General features: G+C 37.1%; 1 protein-coding gene across 1 annotated transcript; it reads right to left on the bottom strand.

Annotated features, from left to right (window-relative positions):
• Positions 1-137: 137 nt before the first annotated feature.
• Positions 138-15,538, bottom strand: LOC145988658 (uncharacterized). The gene is made up of 2 exons (XM_083123720.1): positions 15,440-15,538; positions 138-3,054 (listed from the first exon to the last, which is right to left on the bottom strand). The coding sequence occupies exon 2, from the start codon at positions 3,033-3,035 to the stop codon at positions 1,773-1,775; it is 1,263 nt and encodes a 420-aa protein (XP_082979846.1). The 5' UTR covers positions 3,036-3,054; positions 15,440-15,538; the 3' UTR covers positions 138-1,772.
• Between the last annotated feature and the right edge of the window lie 3,996 nt (positions 15,539-19,534).

Genomic DNA, 19,534 nt, shown 5'->3' with positions numbered 1-19,534 from the left:
TTAGATTTCATGTTCATTGATCGTGTGTAGCTAATTTGTTTTGAGGAAGATTTTCAATAGAAAATACATGTAGAATTAACTCACAATTACTTTTCAAGTACCAGTGACTGTAGCCGAGTTGCTTTTTTTTTAAAAAAAATGAGCAACTAAGTTACTTTTTGAAATAAGTCACTTTAAAAAAGTAAATTTCTGAATGCTGAAGAAAACCTTATTTTCAGTTTAATTATGACCCAAAAGTTGCTGATTACGGATATCCCAACAAAGCATCTTCTTTGTCACATCATAGGCTTTTGAAGAGTGGTGACTGTTACCTAGCTATACCTGAGCAGTTACATATTTCATCTCGGAACTTTTACTTCGATGTGTCACTTACCATCATGCTATGCATCATGGTATGCATTCCATACTCCAAGAACGAAGCGTATTATTCAATTCATGCCAATATTTACACAACTTTAACTTGACGTGTGGCCATCCCTGTGAATTCATGGAAGGCTAGAGGTTCCAGTCTAGCGGGAAGCCTAACAACCTTTGCCCTTAGGTTTCGGCCTGTGTATGGGATCGGAGGCCGTGCACCATCGTGAGGAAATTAGGGAGCTAGTAGCCGCGGATGAGAAGCGTAACCCGGTCATAGAAACCTACGACAAGTAATGGGGTTTCGCCGTGCTGACCACACGTCACCCAGTGGTTGGATGATCATCCAACTCTGCTGAGGCACGTTGGAGAGAGATTAGCAGTCGGTCGGTATGTAGGCCCTGGCTCTCAAAGGCTGTTGCGCCACTGGATAATACTATCTCTCTTGTGATGACTTCATATTAGGTCAATTAGTTTCTCTGTGTACTTTATGCTAAAAGTTTCAAATTGCACTTTCTCTCCCCCACCCTCTCTCTCTCTCTCTCTCTCTCTCTCTCTCTGACACACACACACAGACAGACACATATTAGAAATAGACCTCAGCGACAAAAGAACGAAGAGTACACCACTTATAATCTTGATTATCATCACTTGCGTTTAAACCGAATAGAGCGAAAAGTAACGTTACGTGTGTTTGTATGTGTATGTTTGTATTATACTCTTTGTTATATAGCGCTGCCTTTGGCCTACTTTGGGTTGATCTTGGAGATAATGAGACATGAGAGTCGGTGAAAGAATGCACACGATGAAAAAAAACCTGTTTTAGTCGATATGACTTGATGTAGTTCCCTTATTCTAATGAAAGAAAGAGGCTAGAAAAGAAATATTTCTGAGTAATAGGAACAACAATAACCCAGAATATTTGGTAGTGGTATTATGAGTCAGATTCTCTACGTGTTTTATCATGAGGCATCTACATGCCTTTGATTTGAAGCAACTTCAATATAAGGCTAGCATTGATATGAATTTTTGACAAAATGTTATAATACATATCTATCTTACAAGTAATTCTCACTGAAAGAGATCATTGTAGTTTGGTACAAGTAACGACAAAATTATAACCCTTATTTTGTTGTACACATTTGTATAATTGGGCACAGCTAATCTACAAAGAAAATCAAGGTAAAATTCCATTTATGCGCTACTAGTGAAGCATAATCTACATCACAAAAGGACAAAAAAACTGTTCGTAATGTTTTTTGAATAACTCGGCATCTGAAACACAAGTTCAATAACTGTAAGCATATCAGTGTACACAAAGAGGGGAATGACTTAGGTCCATTAGAGAAGCAGATTACAACGCATATACTCAATAGAATAAGATGCCAAAAATATGATTACTCACAAACACAATCCCATTATTTCAAATAACCTTTTTCTTCCATTTCAGCCAATACATCTTTTAAACGCGTCATTACTACTTGATTTTCTTCATAAGCGGAGTAAATTGGATTATCTTTTGCATTAAAGAATTCATCATCTTTCATGCTATCTAGATCTGGTACTTTATCAGGTTCTGCTGCAATGAAGGGAAGTATAGTGAAGGCTGTGATGATTCCGAACATATATTTCTCTCTCATTTCTTGCTTTAGGGCTTCGTACGTGAACTTCCCAGGATCAGCTCCAAGCATCCTCAAGGATTCCGAAAAGCTCTCGTAGTAGACACGGAGTAGATCATCCAAATGCTTATCGCGTAGATCCTTAGAGGCACCCAGGAACAGGAAGTAAAGGATGTCGAGGACAGGTGAAGCGTAGCGGGATATTTGAAAGTCAAGAAACTTCACTTCCTTAGGCACCTGAACGCCTCCTTTCTCCTCGTAGCGAAACATTAGATTGTTGATCCAACAATCACCGTGATTGAGCACTGCGATTGGTTCTTTAGGTTCGCAAAGTTCATGCATTATATCCAAGACTGAGGCTTTCAGTTCCTCTATCTTTTTGATAAACCTTTGCTGATCAGGCATTCGCTTTACCATAGAAAGTAGAGAGTCCATTCCTGTTACAGTGAATTGTCCTGTAGTATCTCTGAATTCATCTGCGTATAGCAAGTCCTTCATGCACTTTACATTTTTCTCAAATGCTTCCGGGTTGTCCTTCTTCAAGGTGTAAGACAAAGAATGGAACTTGCCCAACTCCTTCATGACTAACTCGCAATGGAGGATATTCACACCTTTCCTCCTATCGGCCATCTTGAACCCAAACTGAGATAAATCTTCAAGAATTATCACCTCCTTACCTTCCGTGTGCTGACATAAATAGCAACGTGGGATGTAGGAAAGAAGGGACGTTGCGACATTTTTGCGTTTCTCCAAGTCAGCGAACTCTAGAAACACTTTATCGTACATGTCAATTTCCTTGTCGAATGCTCCCGACTCTCTCATCATTTTCTGCCTCAATTCACTCTCTGGCATACACTTCATTATCAGTTTGTAGTCTTTTGGTCCATGTTTTGCCCTCGTTTTTATGTTAGCTCTCAAGACTATGGCTGCGTAGTTATCTCCTGCTTTGGTCGCGAGGTACACGTTCCAGTCCTCGACTTCCAGCTGTGGGTCTGTCTCAGCTGTCCTCAGAACATCCTGAAGGAACTCCTTGTTGATCCAGAAATGGGATGTTTGGGTCATCTTCGCTCCAAAAGGTAACCTAAAAAAGATTGAAAATGATCATGGAAACTAAGATATTATTTCAGATTTTGGGCATTACGAGTAAGGCATGATACTATAGACATCTCTTACTGTACAGAGACCATATTTTAATACAAATGGGGATAGAGAGGGAGTGGTCGTAAGAATGCTACTATCTTTGTCAATATAAATTGTAAAGTTGCAGGTACAAATAGTTATGTATGTATCTCGAAAATTATAATGTGTATGGAAAATATATTTTATTTTGAAAAAAGTGTGTTTATACAGGGGGGACTATAACGTTCTAACATGCTAATAGCTTCAAGACGGGCAGACTGTCAACACGGTCTCACAAAACTCGCGAGAAGAGTCATTTTGAACCAAAATGTTGGCCTGCTACAGAAGATCTCTTATGGTATTTGGAACATTTCAAACATTAACTGTAACAAGGTCAATTGAATTGAATTGTTGCATTTTTGAATTGCATTGATTTGTTGTTTTAAGTCCACTTTATGCACAGTAAGGCTAATCGGGACTGGACCTACAGTTTGAAGTGGGATCCGAACCACTATGTGCCTCCACCGGGAATCAAACCCGGGACCTCTTGATTACAAGGCAACGACGCTACCTCTGCGCCATCGTGGAGGCCAATTATTGCATTTTTTTGGATAACTTTATGCGCAGATAAGCTAATTAGGACTGGACCTAGAGTTTAAATTGATGATTGAATTTGTTTTTAACGCCACTTAATGCACACAAAGGCTAATCAGGACTGGACCTACAATTTAAAGTCAGATTCGAACCACTGTGCAATGTGCCTGCCTCCACCAGATACCGAATCCGGGACCGCCTGACTATAAGATGAAGACGTTACCACTACGCCATCGGAATAAGGTCAATTTCATAGGTCTCTTAACTTCAAACAACTCTTTCAACTCTATTTCTTTTTTCGAACCAACATTTTTTTTTTTTGGAGCACAAAAACTAGTATTTACGTTATCAATTACTGACTGACTTCGTAAAATCTTAATATTTTCAAGACCAATCACAAAGCGCAAAGAACTTCTATCTAATCACATGGAAAATGCTTAGAATGAGTTAAAAGGTTTTCCTTCTAAATTGGTTGTGCCTCCTTTCTCTAACTTCTTACATTTTTAAAAGAGCATTGTCGATTATTGATGGAACATACATACATACAGAGACAGACTTGACAGAAAACTGCCAGAAAGAGTTTCACAGCATGAAAATTGGGATTGTTGCATTGATTTCCTCTTAGGACAAAAATAACAGACGAAAGCGCACACCAAAAGGAACACAAACGAGAGATGGGAGAAGGTCGACCAGTTAGAGATTTGTAAATAACATATCTATTATCGTAATTTTTAAAAGAATTTGACGTCTTATTGTACAGCCCAAACACTTGGACCATGCTGGATGTTCACACACTTTACGTGCAACAAAGGGTTGAAAACAAGTTGTATTATATTTTTTATATGGTGAGGGTAAAAATTATTGCAATTTCATAAATTGAGGACTAAAAGTGGTAAACGTTTACCACATTATAAAGCATGGCACAATTCACAGTTTAACGTGGAAAACGGTGTTTGAATTATTGTGGCACTTGCAGCGTTTACCAATTTTAGTCTTCAATTCTCTGGAAGGAGAGGTAAGGGTTTCATAAGCCCATACTAAATATTATGTCATTCTTTTGAAAATTAAATAGCATCCTCCCACCCCAGCCTACAGCTACTTGTAAAACTTGCTAGATGGCAAAAACCTTTTATTACATTTCTTGCTTAGTAAAGTTTAAAATGAAGATACAAGGTGTTTAAGTTTTTATCTGTCTTTTGTTGTTGTTACGTTAGGAGTGTTAGACTTGATGTTAGAAATTTTTCTTGGTTAAGTATTTGAGTTGTTGTTTTTTTGCTTTGTGTGCGTCTGTGTGTGTGTATGTACAGAAACTTTCTTTTACAAAAACACGGATGAAAGTAAAGTGAATGGCAAATTAAGGTAATGGCAACACGTTATTTTTTGGAAGCAAATAAAGTTTAACACAACCATCTATTATTTGAAAGGTTCGGGTGTAAAACATGGTAAGTGACATTTGGGTAATTTCTGAGTTCATTAAGAGAAAAGGTTATTAGAAGATATACTGTAGGAAAATTGTTTTCGTGTTGTGTTTACCAATTTCAGAAGGCTTCACTGAGTCCAATGAAAATTGTATGACATGGCAATTTCACTTGAAAATTGAAGGATGGAAAATTTTACTTTGTAACTCAAAGTAACCAGAATGTCACTTACCATGTCTTACACCCGAAGCCTTCATTTGGAATCATAATTGCGCCGGACACCGTGGCGGAGTGGTTAGCACATCGCGCTATGAGCATGGATGTTTGTGAGAGTTCATTCATCAATTTCATCATGTCATCAGTCATCCCCATCTTCGCAAATTGGCCAAAAGTGGCACAAAAAAGTGAAGTAAAATAACGTCCCCAGTTGGTGGGACGTCAGACTGCCGCTACCTGGGTTCAATTCTCTGGGTGGATAGTGTACGGTGAGAATTTTATATTTCTTTATATTGTCCTCCGGGCAGTATATCTAGCCTGTAATGAATGGGTACATGGGGGTAACCCAAGGTTAAAGACGGCGGAACGTGTTGTTGTTTATCACTAAGACCAGGATTTTAAAGTGAAATTTGTACACATGATTATGTGAGAAATGTGGTACTAGTGACGAACAAAGTACACCGGGGGGCTGGGGTGGAGGGGGGAACTTCTGCATGTGATTTTTATGCCTTGTATAAGATTAAATGAATGTAAGATGATGGGTCTGTCATTTTAACAAAAATACCAATTTTTTTATGCCTTGTATAAGATTAAATGAATGTAAGATGATGGGTCTGTCATTTTAACAAAAATACCAATTTTTTTCACATATGTATAGTGCATATACATAAAATAAAACTAAAGAAATTCCAAAACCATATTGTTAGTAAAAATAGCTACTTCAAAAAGTGCCACAATATGTACCATGCAATTTATCTATATCGGCCGACCACCGTTGCAGAGTAGTTAGCAGTAGCACAGCGTGCAATGCCGTCAGTGGTCCCGGATTCAAATCCCGGCCTGGCGTTATGGTCAGGTATGAACATCGGCGTGGGTGTTCTTTGTAAGTGCCCCTTCATCATTTTTATCACATCATCACTCGTCTTCATCTTCGTAATTAACCAAAGTGGCAGAAAAGCGAAGTAAAATGAACCAATTCAATCAATCAATTATCTATATCAGTGGTTCTAACCTATTTCCTATCACGACCTCCTTTTATCACATCCTCTTGCCAGCGACCCCCATATGTAGTTACTGTTTTTACAGGAATTCAATCCCCAACTAGCTGAATTTTTTACCTCTGACACATGGCTGCTTCAGCTGGCTTATCTGGCCGACATCTTCACTCGTCTAAATGACTTAAATTTGACCTTGCAAGGACGGGACAGAGCCATTTTATTTGTTCAAGACAAAGTAAATGCTTTTCAGAAGAAATTAGGAGTTTGGGCATCCACAGTCAAAACCCACAATTTTGAAAATTTCCCTCCGACTCGAGACTTTTCAACTTACGATTATTCTTTAGACATGAAGACGCTGTCCAGTTTAATGTGCAAACATCTAGAAGAGCTTCAAGAACAAATGGTAGAATATATTCCCTTTGAGGAAAATGCCGGTTCAAGATGGATAATTAACCTCTTCGTTGAACAGGCCATCAAAATAGCCAATCTAAGTCCACAACTTCTTGACGAACTGATAGAATTATTGTGCGACAAATCTTTGCAACTGGCATTCTGTAATGAAGACCTGGACAAGTTCTGGCTGAAGAGAAGAATATCCTGGTCTGGTATCTGCAGCTTTAAAAATCATAATTCCCTTTTGCTACATCGTATCTGTCCGAAAGTGGTTTCTCTTCCATGGTAAGCGTTAAAATAAAGACCAGAAACCACTTGTCAATTGAGAATGACTTGATAATGTGTGATGATATTATAAACCCGAGAAAGTATGAACCCCCCTCAGGCAGTTTTGGCTACACTTAAACCTAGCTCAAGATGTGCATATGAGTTTTTTTGCTCAAGTGTGGAACCCTGTCTAATCCAAGATTTTTGTAAAAATGCCCTCGGGAATTTCCCGGGAAAGTATGAGCCCCCTCAGATTGATTTGCCTATACTTATAAAAGGCACTTCTGTCAGATTGTTATCCATAAATTTGTTAAAAATAAACCCCTCTTGATATTTTTTTTGGCTACACTTAAAAACTAAGCCAAAATTGCTCATAAGAGCTACCCACCCACACCAACACATATTTACTTCCGGTCCACTTCCGGTCCACTTCCGGTCCACTTCCGGTCTACTTCCGGTTTACTTCCGGTCAACTTCCGGTCCACTTCCGGTCCACTTCCGGTTTGCCTACTTCCGGTCCACTTGTGGCCAAGTTGTGGCCTATTTCTGGTTTATTTATATTGCATCATGCTGTGCAACAAATTATTATTGTTATTAAATTATTGAATTTAAACCGAGCCACGATTTTACCTACCAACTAGAAGTGCCTTCACAGAGCAGGTAAATATTTTATATACACCCCAACATGAAATATAAGGAAGATTTGATTCCAACTGCACCTCCACTCTATCAGGAAGATAAATATTTACCAAATGTTTCAATGTTAAAAAACAATCAGAATAATATCTTCCAGGAAATATAGATACCTGAACATGCAAACATATTTTGAAAGAAGAAATATTGCAAGATATATAAAATCAGACCACCTGTTGGATTGTTTTAGGAAAAAATTTGAAAATCTATCAGAGTATGATTTTTTTTAAAGTGCAAAATGAAACAGAGGCAAGATGGATGTTTGACAGTGATGTTGGGTTTGGGTATGTGAGCATAGAATTGGGTTCTGAATATGATGATTTTGAATCCAATACATACTGGCATAGAATTGATGCATACCTGTTGCATTGTTATTGGGGAAAATCTGTTGCTTTTTTTACAAAAAGTACTTCAAGTTTAGAAAAATTTAGGTTTTACAAATTTTTCCATGATCATAGAATTTATACAAACAGCAGGTGGCCTGTTGATGACATATCATGGGACACAACAATTTCCATACTTGATGAGGCAGGAAAATTGGATGTAAATTCTGGTTTATATTTTAATGAGTTGATTATGTACCTGCTTAAAAACAATATCAATTCTGGCTCCTTCAATACAAGATGGATTTAAATAATTAGAGTTTTTACACAAAATATTTTTTTTGTAGATGGAACCTCCACCAGATTATAAGTTAAGTCCATGGATTCTGTCACACCTATTCTAATACAATTAATATCACAAGTACTATTACAAGGCACGCACCGCATAAAATCATAATTCCAAGCGATGGCATGGAGTAATTATTTTTCCACGATTCCATATCATACAAAAAAATTATACTGCAATTGGAGCTTCAGCAGTTCGGGACTGTGCAATATATTGTCTACAAATGTAGGAAAAATAATATTGTACGGGTTGCAAACAAAACTCCCAAAGCTTATGTATTTCAGGTTTCTTAAATTTGAAACAGAATCCAAACTGTCTGGAAGTTCATAAAAGTGAAGCCATTCTACAAGCGGGTCTATCTCAGCTTCTGCATGATATATTTGAGCAAGAGGTGATGTGTTTATAATATTTGTTGGTATAGAGGTTTGTTCTGAGTCCAATTATATCTTATCAATTATGAACAGCTCTGCTGCATGTTGTGATGATGAATATCTAGTCCCTAAACTTAACAGAGCTGTGCAATGATGTTGTTATTGGGAACAGGATTCAAATCTTACACAGATTTATGGATAGGAGTGAAGAATTAATTTTTGCTATGAAATTATATCTAGATCCCTGTGCAATAATGCTGTTATTGGGAACAGGATTCAAATCCTACACAGATACAGATTCTTGCTGAGCTTAATAGGTGATTGTCATGGAAGATACTCAATATTTCTGCTGTTATTAGGTACAAAATTCAATTACACAGACACAGATATAATATCTAGATAAATAATAATGCATACAGAACTGTGGTTTCCATAAATTTATATTCAATATCCCTATACTTGACAGCTGTGCGGTGATGCTGTTATTGGGAATAAGATTCAAATCCCATATAGAAACAGATTTTTGTTGGGTTTAGAACTATTATGGATAGGTGATTGCCATGAAATAATATCCTTATATTTAACAGAGCTGTGTAGTGATGCTGTTATTGGGAATAATTTTAATAGTGCTGTGGTTTCCATAAATTTATATTCAATATCCCTATATTTGATAGAGTTGTGCAGTGATGTTGTTATTGGAACAGGATTCAAATATACAGATCTTTGCTAAGTTTAGAATTATGCCATGAACAAAATTGTGCGGTGATATAATTATTGGGAACAAGTTTCAAAACTTCGCACAAATATAGATTCTTGTTGAGCTTAGAGTAAAGATATTAGTGATATAATTATTGGGAATAGGATTCAAATTTTGGAATTATTATGGATAGGTGATTACCATGAAGATACTCAATATTTTTGTTATTAGGTACAAGATTCAATTATACAATTACAAAAATATTTATTAACAGAGCTGTGCGGTGATGTTGTTATTGGGAACAGGATTCAAATCCTACACAGATACAGAGCCTTGGAATTATTATGGATAGGTGATTGCCATGAAGATAGATACTCAATATCCCTTTACATGATAGAGCTGTGCAATAATGTTATTATTGGGAATTGGAATTTAGGTACAAGATTCAATTACACAGATACAGACACGGAAATAATATCTAGTTAATAGAGCTGTAGTTTCCATAAATTTATACTCAATATCCTATACCGTGCAGTGATGCTGTTATGGGGAAAAAGCTTCAAATCTCACACAGATATAGAGCTTTGGAATTATTATAGATAAGTGATTGCCATGAAGATAGATATTCAATATCCTATTAGACACAAACACAGTATCAATAAATTTATAATTTAATAGAACTGTGCTGTGATGCTGTTATTGGGAACAGGATTCAAATCATAGATAGGTGATTGCCATGAGGATAGATATTAGACACAGACACAGAATCAATAAATTTATAATATCCCTATACCTGACAGAGCTGTGCGGTGATGTTGTTATTGGGAACAAGCTTCAAATCATGGATAGGTGATTGTCATGAGGATAGATATTAGACACAGACACAGAAATAATATTTTCCATAAATCTATACTCAATATTCTTATACCTGACAGAGCTGTGCGGTGATGTTGTTATTGGGAACAGGATTCAAATCATGGATAGGTGATTGTCATGAAGATAGATGTTAGATACAGATACAGAAATAATATTTTCCATAAATCTATACTCAATATCCCTATACCTGACAGAGCTGTGCATAAAAACCTACAAAAAGCCCAACAATTCTCCTATGCAGCAGATATATGTATTGTTTCTTCCTGCCCAACAATCCCAGATGCATGCATCCAAATTCACGGCCACAGTCAAGCACCTATTTGAATTCTGTCTTATTTCTAACAGCAAACACATCATATTCACATAAATTGGAAAATACAAGCTTGAACCTATCTACAAGTGATTCTGATTTTTCATATTGTGACAAGTTTCTTCTGTCAAAAACATAGTGCAATCAGTGCTGTGTATCATCTCTCTAGGACAATGACATATTCAAAAATGCAATGCTGTAATTTTTTAAGGGCATGTTCAACACTATGCCTGAGGATATTGTTCCTCTGCTGCTGATAATCTCTGTTTATTTCCAAATCCCACTGCCGGGGATACATGTTTGATTGTTTGCATTGCGGGATTGATTCCCACTGTACCAACCTATGTATGTATTATTGGGAATTTAAATAATTGTTTCTCGCACCTGCATGTTTCATTCCAAGCGGTTTTGTCTAGGCACAGTGCAAGGCACTTACTGCTGCAATTTCTGAATTTTTGTCTCAGAAAATACAGAACAAGCTTATTCAGGTATTTGTGCTTTAAATACCCAACAAGATCCGGGTGGAAATCATCTGCACTGAACAAGTTCCCATCATCTGTGGTCACAAATTCAATATTCCTATTAAACAGATTGGGATTGGAAATTATTCTGTTCAAAAATTTAAAATACGCCCAATTTAAGCTCTGATCAGCAATGAGCTTTAAATCATAATCTTCATACCCATCTCAACAATTGCTGTACCAATATTTATCAATCAATTTCAACCTGCAGAAATAATAATAGCTCCCAGTGTGGTGATGCACAAACAATCCACAAATTCTCTTAAACTTGTTGTACATAAATTTTTTCAAACTTGCTGATGCTCTTCAGTGACAAGTATTGAAAATTTTTGTCACTATCAAGCACCCAGTGCATTTCAGTTTTATTCTGAACTGTAAACAGATCATACTCGGACAGGTTCAGGAACCTAAGCCTAAAATCCCCAACAAGTGATTTAGATTTAATGTATTTTGAAATTGATCTCATGTCAAAAAAATTCTGTATTATGACAGGCACAATGGCAGTGTGAACAATTCCCTGTCGTATTGGCATGTATTTTGTATGTTGTGTGCATCAAGTGACAGGCATATGCATTTATGCTTACAGTTTTTAAATTTTTGCCTAAACATATACATGAGAATTTCATTGAAGTTTGTATGTTTTAAAAATGGAAATTGTTGTGTCCCATGATATGTCATCAACAGGCCACCTGCTGTTTGTATAAATTCTATGATCATGGAAAAATTTGTAAAACCTAAATTTTTCTAAACTTGAAGTACTTTTTGTAAAAAAAGCAACAGATTTTCCCCAATAACAATGCAACAGGTATGCATCAATTCTATGCCAGTATGTATTGGATTCAAAATCATCATATTCAGAACCCAATTCTATGCTCACATACCCAAACCCAACATCACTGTCAAACATCCATCTTGCCTCTGTTTCATTTTGCACTTTAAAAAAAATCATACTCTGATAGATTTTCAAATTTTTTCCTAAAACAATCCAACAGGTGGTCTGATTTTATATATCTTGCAATATTTCTTCTTTCAAAATATGTTTGCATGTTCAGGTATCTATATTTCCTGGAAGATATTATTCTGATTGTTTTTTAATATTGAAACATTTGGTAAATATTTATCTTCCTGATAGAGTGGAGGTGCAGTTGGAATCAAATCTTTCTTATATTCCATGTTGGGGTGTATATAGAATATTTACCTGCTCTGTGAAGGCACTTCTAGTTGGTAGGTAAAATCGTGGCTCGGTTTAAATTCAATAATTTAATAACAATAATAATTTGTTGCACAGCATGATGCAATAGAAATAAACCAGAAATAGGCCACAAGTGGGCCGGAAGTGGACCGGAAGTGGGCAAACCGGAAGTGAACCGGAAGTGGACCGGAAGTGGACCGGAAGTGAACCGGAAGTGAACCGGAAGTGGACCGGAAGTAAACCGGAAGTGGACCGGAAGTGGGCAGAAATAGCCAAAAATAGACCGGAAATAGACCGGAAGTGGGCAGAAATAGGTAGAAATAGCCAAAAATAGACCGGAAGTAAATATGTGTGTGTGTGGGTGGGTGTGGGTGTGTATATGGGTGTATCTTGGCCTAGTTTTAAGTGTGGCCAAAAAAAATATCAAGAGGGGCATATTTTTGACAGGATTATGAACAACAATCTCACAGAAGTGCCTTTTATAAGTGTAGCCTCATCAATCTGAGGGGGTTCATACTTTCCGAGAAATTCCCGAGGGCATTTTTTACAAAAATCTTGGATTAGACAGGGTTCTACACTTGAGCAAAAAGCTCATATGCTCATGTTGAGCTAGTTTTAAGTGTAGGTAAATCTGCCTGAGGGGGGTTCATACTTTCCTGGGTTTATAATATCATCAATACAACTACTTGTGTGTCACGAAAATTGAACCGGACATTGCCATCGCACTGGTGAAGTCGCACCAGGCTCAGATTTCACACTAGCCTTCATTTTGCATTGTATTTCAATATGCAGTTTTTTGTTGTATTTGTATTTTTCTTGTATTTCAATATGCAGTTTTTCACTCTTTTATTTGAATTGTATTTTAAACGATTCTTCAACTGTTAAAAAAGGATTTTAATATTTTTATGCTATATTTAACAATAAGTATAGAAATAAAAATATGTCTATCAAAATAAATTCAAAATAATTTAAAAAAATATTTTTTCCGCTACTAGACCCTAATTACATTTATCTTTTTCGTCTCCCTTCGCGACCCCATGAAATCCTCTCGCGCCCCTAGGGGTCGCGACCCCCAGGTTGAGAAACCCTGATCTATATCGTTCCTAATATTGCAATTTGTCGACATTTGTCATTATTGCTTTGCTAATCAAGGGGTCACGGGTTCAATCCCTGTCGAGGCACACTTTAAACTTTAGGTCCAGTCCCAATTAGCCTACCTGTGGATAAAGTAGACTTAGAACAGTAACTACAATTATTGATTCGCCACATGCAAAGGAAGAAATACGGAATTACATAAAATCTGGACCTTACTGATCACAATATCCAGTATGGCCGAGATCGAGAATGTGTGACTCCCTACCTGCACATTCCATGCGTGCCTTCACTTCAGATTCCTGTTACTGTGCGTCGCTTTTCGGCAACTTTTACCTGTGATGGGGTTCAGTGACAATCAGATGAAGTTTATGAAGGAACACAAACAAACATGCACAGGCCTGAACACGAACACCGAACTTCAAATGCGAGTTGGAAAGTCAACCATTTACCTGAGCCAGCCAGCTAACAGTTGGGCTGAAAAGTTCGTAGGCTAACATAGTAAAAAATATTTTTTTGACAAAATTCGATTTTATTATTCAATATAGTTGCCTTCGAGGGCGATACAACGATTATAGCGGTCATACAATTTTTCGATGCCATTTTTATAGTACGATTTCTCTTTAGCCTCAAAATAGGCCTCAGTTTCGGCGATTACCTCTTCATCAGTGCTAAATTTCTTTTCAGCGAGCATTCTTTTAAGGTCTGCAAACAGGAAAAAGTCACTGGGGGCCAGATCTGGAGAATATGGTGGATGGGGAAGCAATTCGTAGTCTAATTCATATAATTTTGCCATCGTTTTCATTGATTTGTGACACGGTGCATTGTCTTGATGAAACAGCACTTTTTTCTTCTTCAAATGGGGCCGTTTTTTTCGTGATTTCATCCTTTAAACGCTCCAACAACGCTATGTAATAATCGCTGTTGATGGTCTGGCTTTTTTTGAGGTAATCGATGAATATAATACCATGCGCATCCCAGAATACTGATGCCATAACCTTGCCAGCCGACTGTTGCGTCTTTCCACGCTTTGGATTCGGTTCATCACGTGCAGTCCACTTGGCTGACTGTCGATTGGACTCTGGAGTGTAGTTATGGAGCCATGTTTCATCCATTGTAATATATCGACGGAAAAATTCGTGTTTATTACGGTTGAATATCGCTAAACATTGCTCCGAATCATCAAAACGTTGTTGCTTTTGATCGATTGTGAGCACGCGCGGCACCCATTTTGCACACAGCTTTCGGATGTTCAAATATTCATGCACAATATGTCCAACACATTCCTTTGATATTTTTAAAGTCTCAGCTATCTCGATCAACTTCACTTTACGATCATTTAAAATTATTTTGTGGACTTTTTTGATGTTTTCGTCGGTAACAGCCTCTTTGGGGCGTCCACTGCGTGCATCGTCTTCGATGCTCATTTCGCCTCGTTTAAATTTAGCAAACCACTTCTCAACGGTTGATTTTCCTGGTGCAGAGTCCGAATAATGTTTATCAAGCCAAGCCTTGGCTTCAACAGTATTTTTTTTCGCCAAAAAGCAATGCTTTATTAACACACGAAATTCTTTTTTATCCATTTTTTCACAATAACAAAAGCTGCTTCACTCACAATGCTATATCTCACAAACTAATTATCCGGCAGCTGTGAAATTTATACACGTATCTTTTGAAGGTTAGTACTAAGTAAAAATCACATGGATTTAATTCTAGTAACGCCATCTATGAGTCAGCCTACGAACTTTTCAGCCCAACTGTTATGTGCTTTCATGACACGGTGAGAACACACACACATACACAAAATCAGACAGGGGATAGCTCATGATTTATGTAATAGGAAGTAAGGCTAATGCTTGAGGCTCGTAATATGACAAGAATATTCACTATGTGCCCTGAGATACATGATTTGACCTTGGCGATAAATATGCAGTGTGCAGACGTCAAAGAAATTCAAATAAGGAATTCACAAAAAATGTACACTCAAGAATACTAACGGCGAAACTTAAAAACGTAAAATGCATGAGATGAGATACTCACTGCGACTCTAGAAACGTGTTAGCACCCGTCTCTGGCAATGACTTTTTAGTTTCTGCCTGTCAGTGCTGTGAGCGTTCAATACGTGGACGTGACTGGCAAAAGGTAGCTTTTTAATCTCACAAGAGCCCGGATAGCTTCTGAAGGACGAGGTACTTGTAATCTGTCAATAGCTCCTAGTTTTTATCGGTTCTGTATATCTGCGCCTTCATCTTGCGTCAATGCCACATTGTGATCAGATGGGCTAATCGGAAGTGGACCTACAGTTTAAGGTGAGATCGGAATTACTGTGACTTTCTTGTTTACGTCGACCTTTGCAGCAGAGTGGATATAGGGACACCTCATACGCCAAACGAAAATGGGACAGCCCAAGATCTCTAAGGAAAAGCGCTACCTGTGGCCCAGTGCGTCTAAAGGAAATAGCACAAACCGTAGTGCTTTGGGGCGTCTAAACTTGACTATAGCGCCACCAGGGACCGAACAACCAAAAACTGACGACATACTCCTCGCCAGAGGTAATCAAAAATAAATTCGATCGAATGACCGAAATAAGACGCGGTTTTGAACTAACATCTCAACTTCTTAACTTTGTTGCACATTTAACATATGAGTATATCCTTAACTATCGTAATTTCTATTTACATTTATTTTTCTTATACTATATATACATTTTTATAATCAATATTAACTTATTTCTCATTTGTTTTAATCGATATCATACTATTCCGTATCCTCCTATTTCGTCAATCAACATTCTTTCCATCTTATCTTCGCGCTGCCATCTGTTGTCGCGTTCTCTAACTAGTTCCTTCCGTATTAACGACTGTGCGCGACTGACTAGGCACGTGACATCAATCAGTTCTGTTCTCGTGTTTACAAGGCGCCATTTTGCCATCTCACATCACCATTCCCATATTAAATCCTTGCATGAGAGCCGGTAGATGATGAATTCTTCTTGGTATATCATAGAAAGACCAAGCAATTCGTAACTTAATTTGATTATTCGATCTAAAATTTGCTGCACAGCAATAGAATAAGAATGTAATAATAAAATTAATGATCTTAATGCTTAATGCTTGGTGGTTTAAACTACTGAAGCGAAGGGATATAAGCAAATAAGTATTAATGTAGTTTCCTTTATATTTACTTCAAGGTTACACCGCAAGGTTTAACTGTAAAAGTCATTCGCCTTCTTTCAGACTGGGTCTTGAACGATACAGTAGGTGGCCAGCATCTGAAAATACAGTTGTGTTTCGCGTACATCAGATTATATATTTTTTATATATTGTGACTAAGTTTTCTTTATTGATTGTCTTTATTTACGCTTATGGAAGTATTGATTCATTGATTGATTTGGTATTTTAAGTCCACTTTATGCAAAGTAAGGCTAATTGGGACTTGACCTACAGTTTAGAGTGGGATCCGAACCACTATGTGCCTCCGCCGGGAATCGAACCCGGGACTAATTTTTCTTTAAAACCACAGATTAAAGCGATAATAGTGGCCAGCAAGGAGACTTCAAAGTAGACCGCGCAAAAGTATTTTTAAGTTTGCTGGAGGAGAAATAAGCTTACCACAATAAATTATTTAATCCATTGCCAAAAGTTTCAGTTAATAATATTCTGCTTTCCCACTGACCGTATTTTTGATTAATGAAGAACTTGCTAGATGGACCATGTCAGGAAATTTAAATATGTAAGTTATGCTAGCAAATGCATTTAAAGTTTACGAAACAACGAGAAAGGAGAAAGATAAACCTCAAAAATAAAGACGCAAAAAGTGCTGAAAAATGACCTAAAAGTCTAAAGAGGCCGAAGTATGCAAATAAATGCAAAATAAAAACAATGTTTTCTGGTTCTAAGTAAAGCGAAATAGGACTGATATCACGTATGGCATTAATTTCAAGGCTTAGAAAAAAAATGATTTTCATCAACTTTCCAGCCCTTATAATAGAGGAGAAGGTTTAAATATGGGTTTTGGAGTTATGAGTGCTCCCGGGTGCTCCAGCCTGGCAGAGGCTATTGGAACTGGTTATCTGTCAAGGACAAAGGTTGCGACGCCAATTCGCAAGAGTAAGTGGTGGTTAGTTCCTGCCTTGGACGCTGTTATATTGATTGATTGATTGATTTAGTTTATTTTACTTCGCGTTTTGTGCCTCTTGGCTAATTTGCGAAGATGGGGATGAGTGATGAAATGATGAAATGGATGAAAATGGACATTCACAAACAACCATACCCGACCGGGATTCGAACCCGGGACCCTTAGCGTCGCAGCGCGATGTGCTAACCACTCGGCCACAGGGTCGGGCTGGACGCTGTTATAGAATTGAGACCTCCGAAAACTTTTTGCAGGTATGTTTTAACTCTGCGTTTTCTGAATTCTCATCTGCTTTGTATAGGTTATGATATTAGCGGTACATAAAACAAATGTGGGTTTTTATAATGCCATGATTGTGAAATATGTACCACAGAGAGCGAAAATAAATTGAAGAAGAAAAATAGCGCGATGGTCTAAATATGGGCTATGACATGAGGTCTAATGTTGGGATCACATTTTCAACAAATATTTGGATGTTTTTCTTATTTCGATTTTTCCCATCCCGCGTGATTTTCAAAACAGATTATTCATAAATATGAATTTTATATATTTTAGCGATAAATGACTGTTTTTTAAATTTTAATTGCTTTTTGTGATATTGCCATTAGTAGCCCATATTTAGACCCCAATTTTGAAATATATCATTTTACCATTTTTCGAAAATTGTTTTTTTTCTTTAAACAATGGAGACCTATACTTTAGCATGGTATTACATTTAAGTATATATTTCATAGATATGCATTTTAAATGCAAATGCTTGATATTTTAATTTTTTCCTCCGAAAATGACAAAATGAAAAGGGGGGCCCATATTTAGACCTTTTCCTCTAACAATAATTTAATAATAATAATATTTTTTCTTTATTTAGCGGGCGAGGTTCAGCCAAGGGCTGCGCTGGCACCAAAACCCTGTCAATATGATGATACATATAAGATAAGATAAACTGCGTATGGAGCAGTAAGCTATATGGAAGACAAAGGAAACCAAATTCTATGAATTAGGAACCACTTCAATATATATATATAACATCAGAAAGAACAAAAATGAAGTAATTGAAGATAAGAAGAAGGAAGGGAAGGAGAGGAAGGACATAGGAAAAGAGAAGAAAAGAAGAGGAACAGAAGATGATGTAAGGCATACCTACACCTCCCTCATCAATCTTTGTAAGAAGAAGAGGGAGGAGAAGTGAAAATTAGAAGTAGACTTAAAGAAGAATAACATGAAGTACATTCCAACTCCTATCTCTCTACACTAGTTAGCTTCAAAATATCCTTCCAATAGCAGATATATTAAACCAGGCTACAAGAATAGAATTCATAAGATAGGAATCTAAGGATTCTATTAGATATACCAAAACTATACACATCCAAGACAATCTAGGATACCTAAGGACCTACATAAATAGCCATACAAATATGTAACTATATCATACGTAGATCATACATATATCTTTTTCTGTATACTATTATAATACATTTTATATTCCACGTTAGGAGACATCAACTCCAATTGTAATATATGTATATATGCTTCTTATCAGTACTTTTCCTTTTTAATTTATATGTATTTTAATATTTTATATTATATGTAAAAAAATTATTCTATATTGTTATATATCTCTTAAATTGAATTAAACCAAAATATCATCAAGAAAACTTTAATTTACACCCTGGTTTAATATTAGGCGCATCCAGAAAGTAAGTTTCCCATTCGCCCACAGATGGCAGGCCATGCGTATCGAATCCGATTTTGAGCATGTGTGAGAGGCACATGCCCTGGCTAGTGAATGTCTTAGAAGACTCCTCCGGAAATTCCTCAGTAGCGTCGCGGCAGCGATGAAACATGGCGGCTCTTATTCCATCTCCCGCCGCGTGCGAGGTTCGTTTGGTGATCAAGTTCTTGAACGCGCAAGACATATAGCCAATGGAAATTCTTCGTCAGCTGTCCCAGGTGTATGGGTCAGACGTCATGAGCAAGCAGATGGTGCATCGTTGGTGCAGG

This window comes from Lepisma saccharinum, chromosome 6, assembly GCF_977018435.1.
Source record: "Lepisma saccharinum chromosome 6, izLepSacc3.1, whole genome shotgun sequence".
NCBI classification, from domain to species: domain Eukaryota; kingdom Metazoa; phylum Arthropoda; class Insecta; order Zygentoma; family Lepismatidae; genus Lepisma; species Lepisma saccharinum.
The sequence above is the reverse complement of the archived record's forward strand: the minus strand, read 5'-3'. Positions and strand labels throughout refer to the sequence as shown.

Coding starts and splice junctions, on each gene's coding strand:
- LOC145988658 (XM_083123720.1), bottom strand. CDS start 3,035: ATGACCCAAACATCCCATTTCTGGATCAACAAGGAGTTCCTTCAGGAT.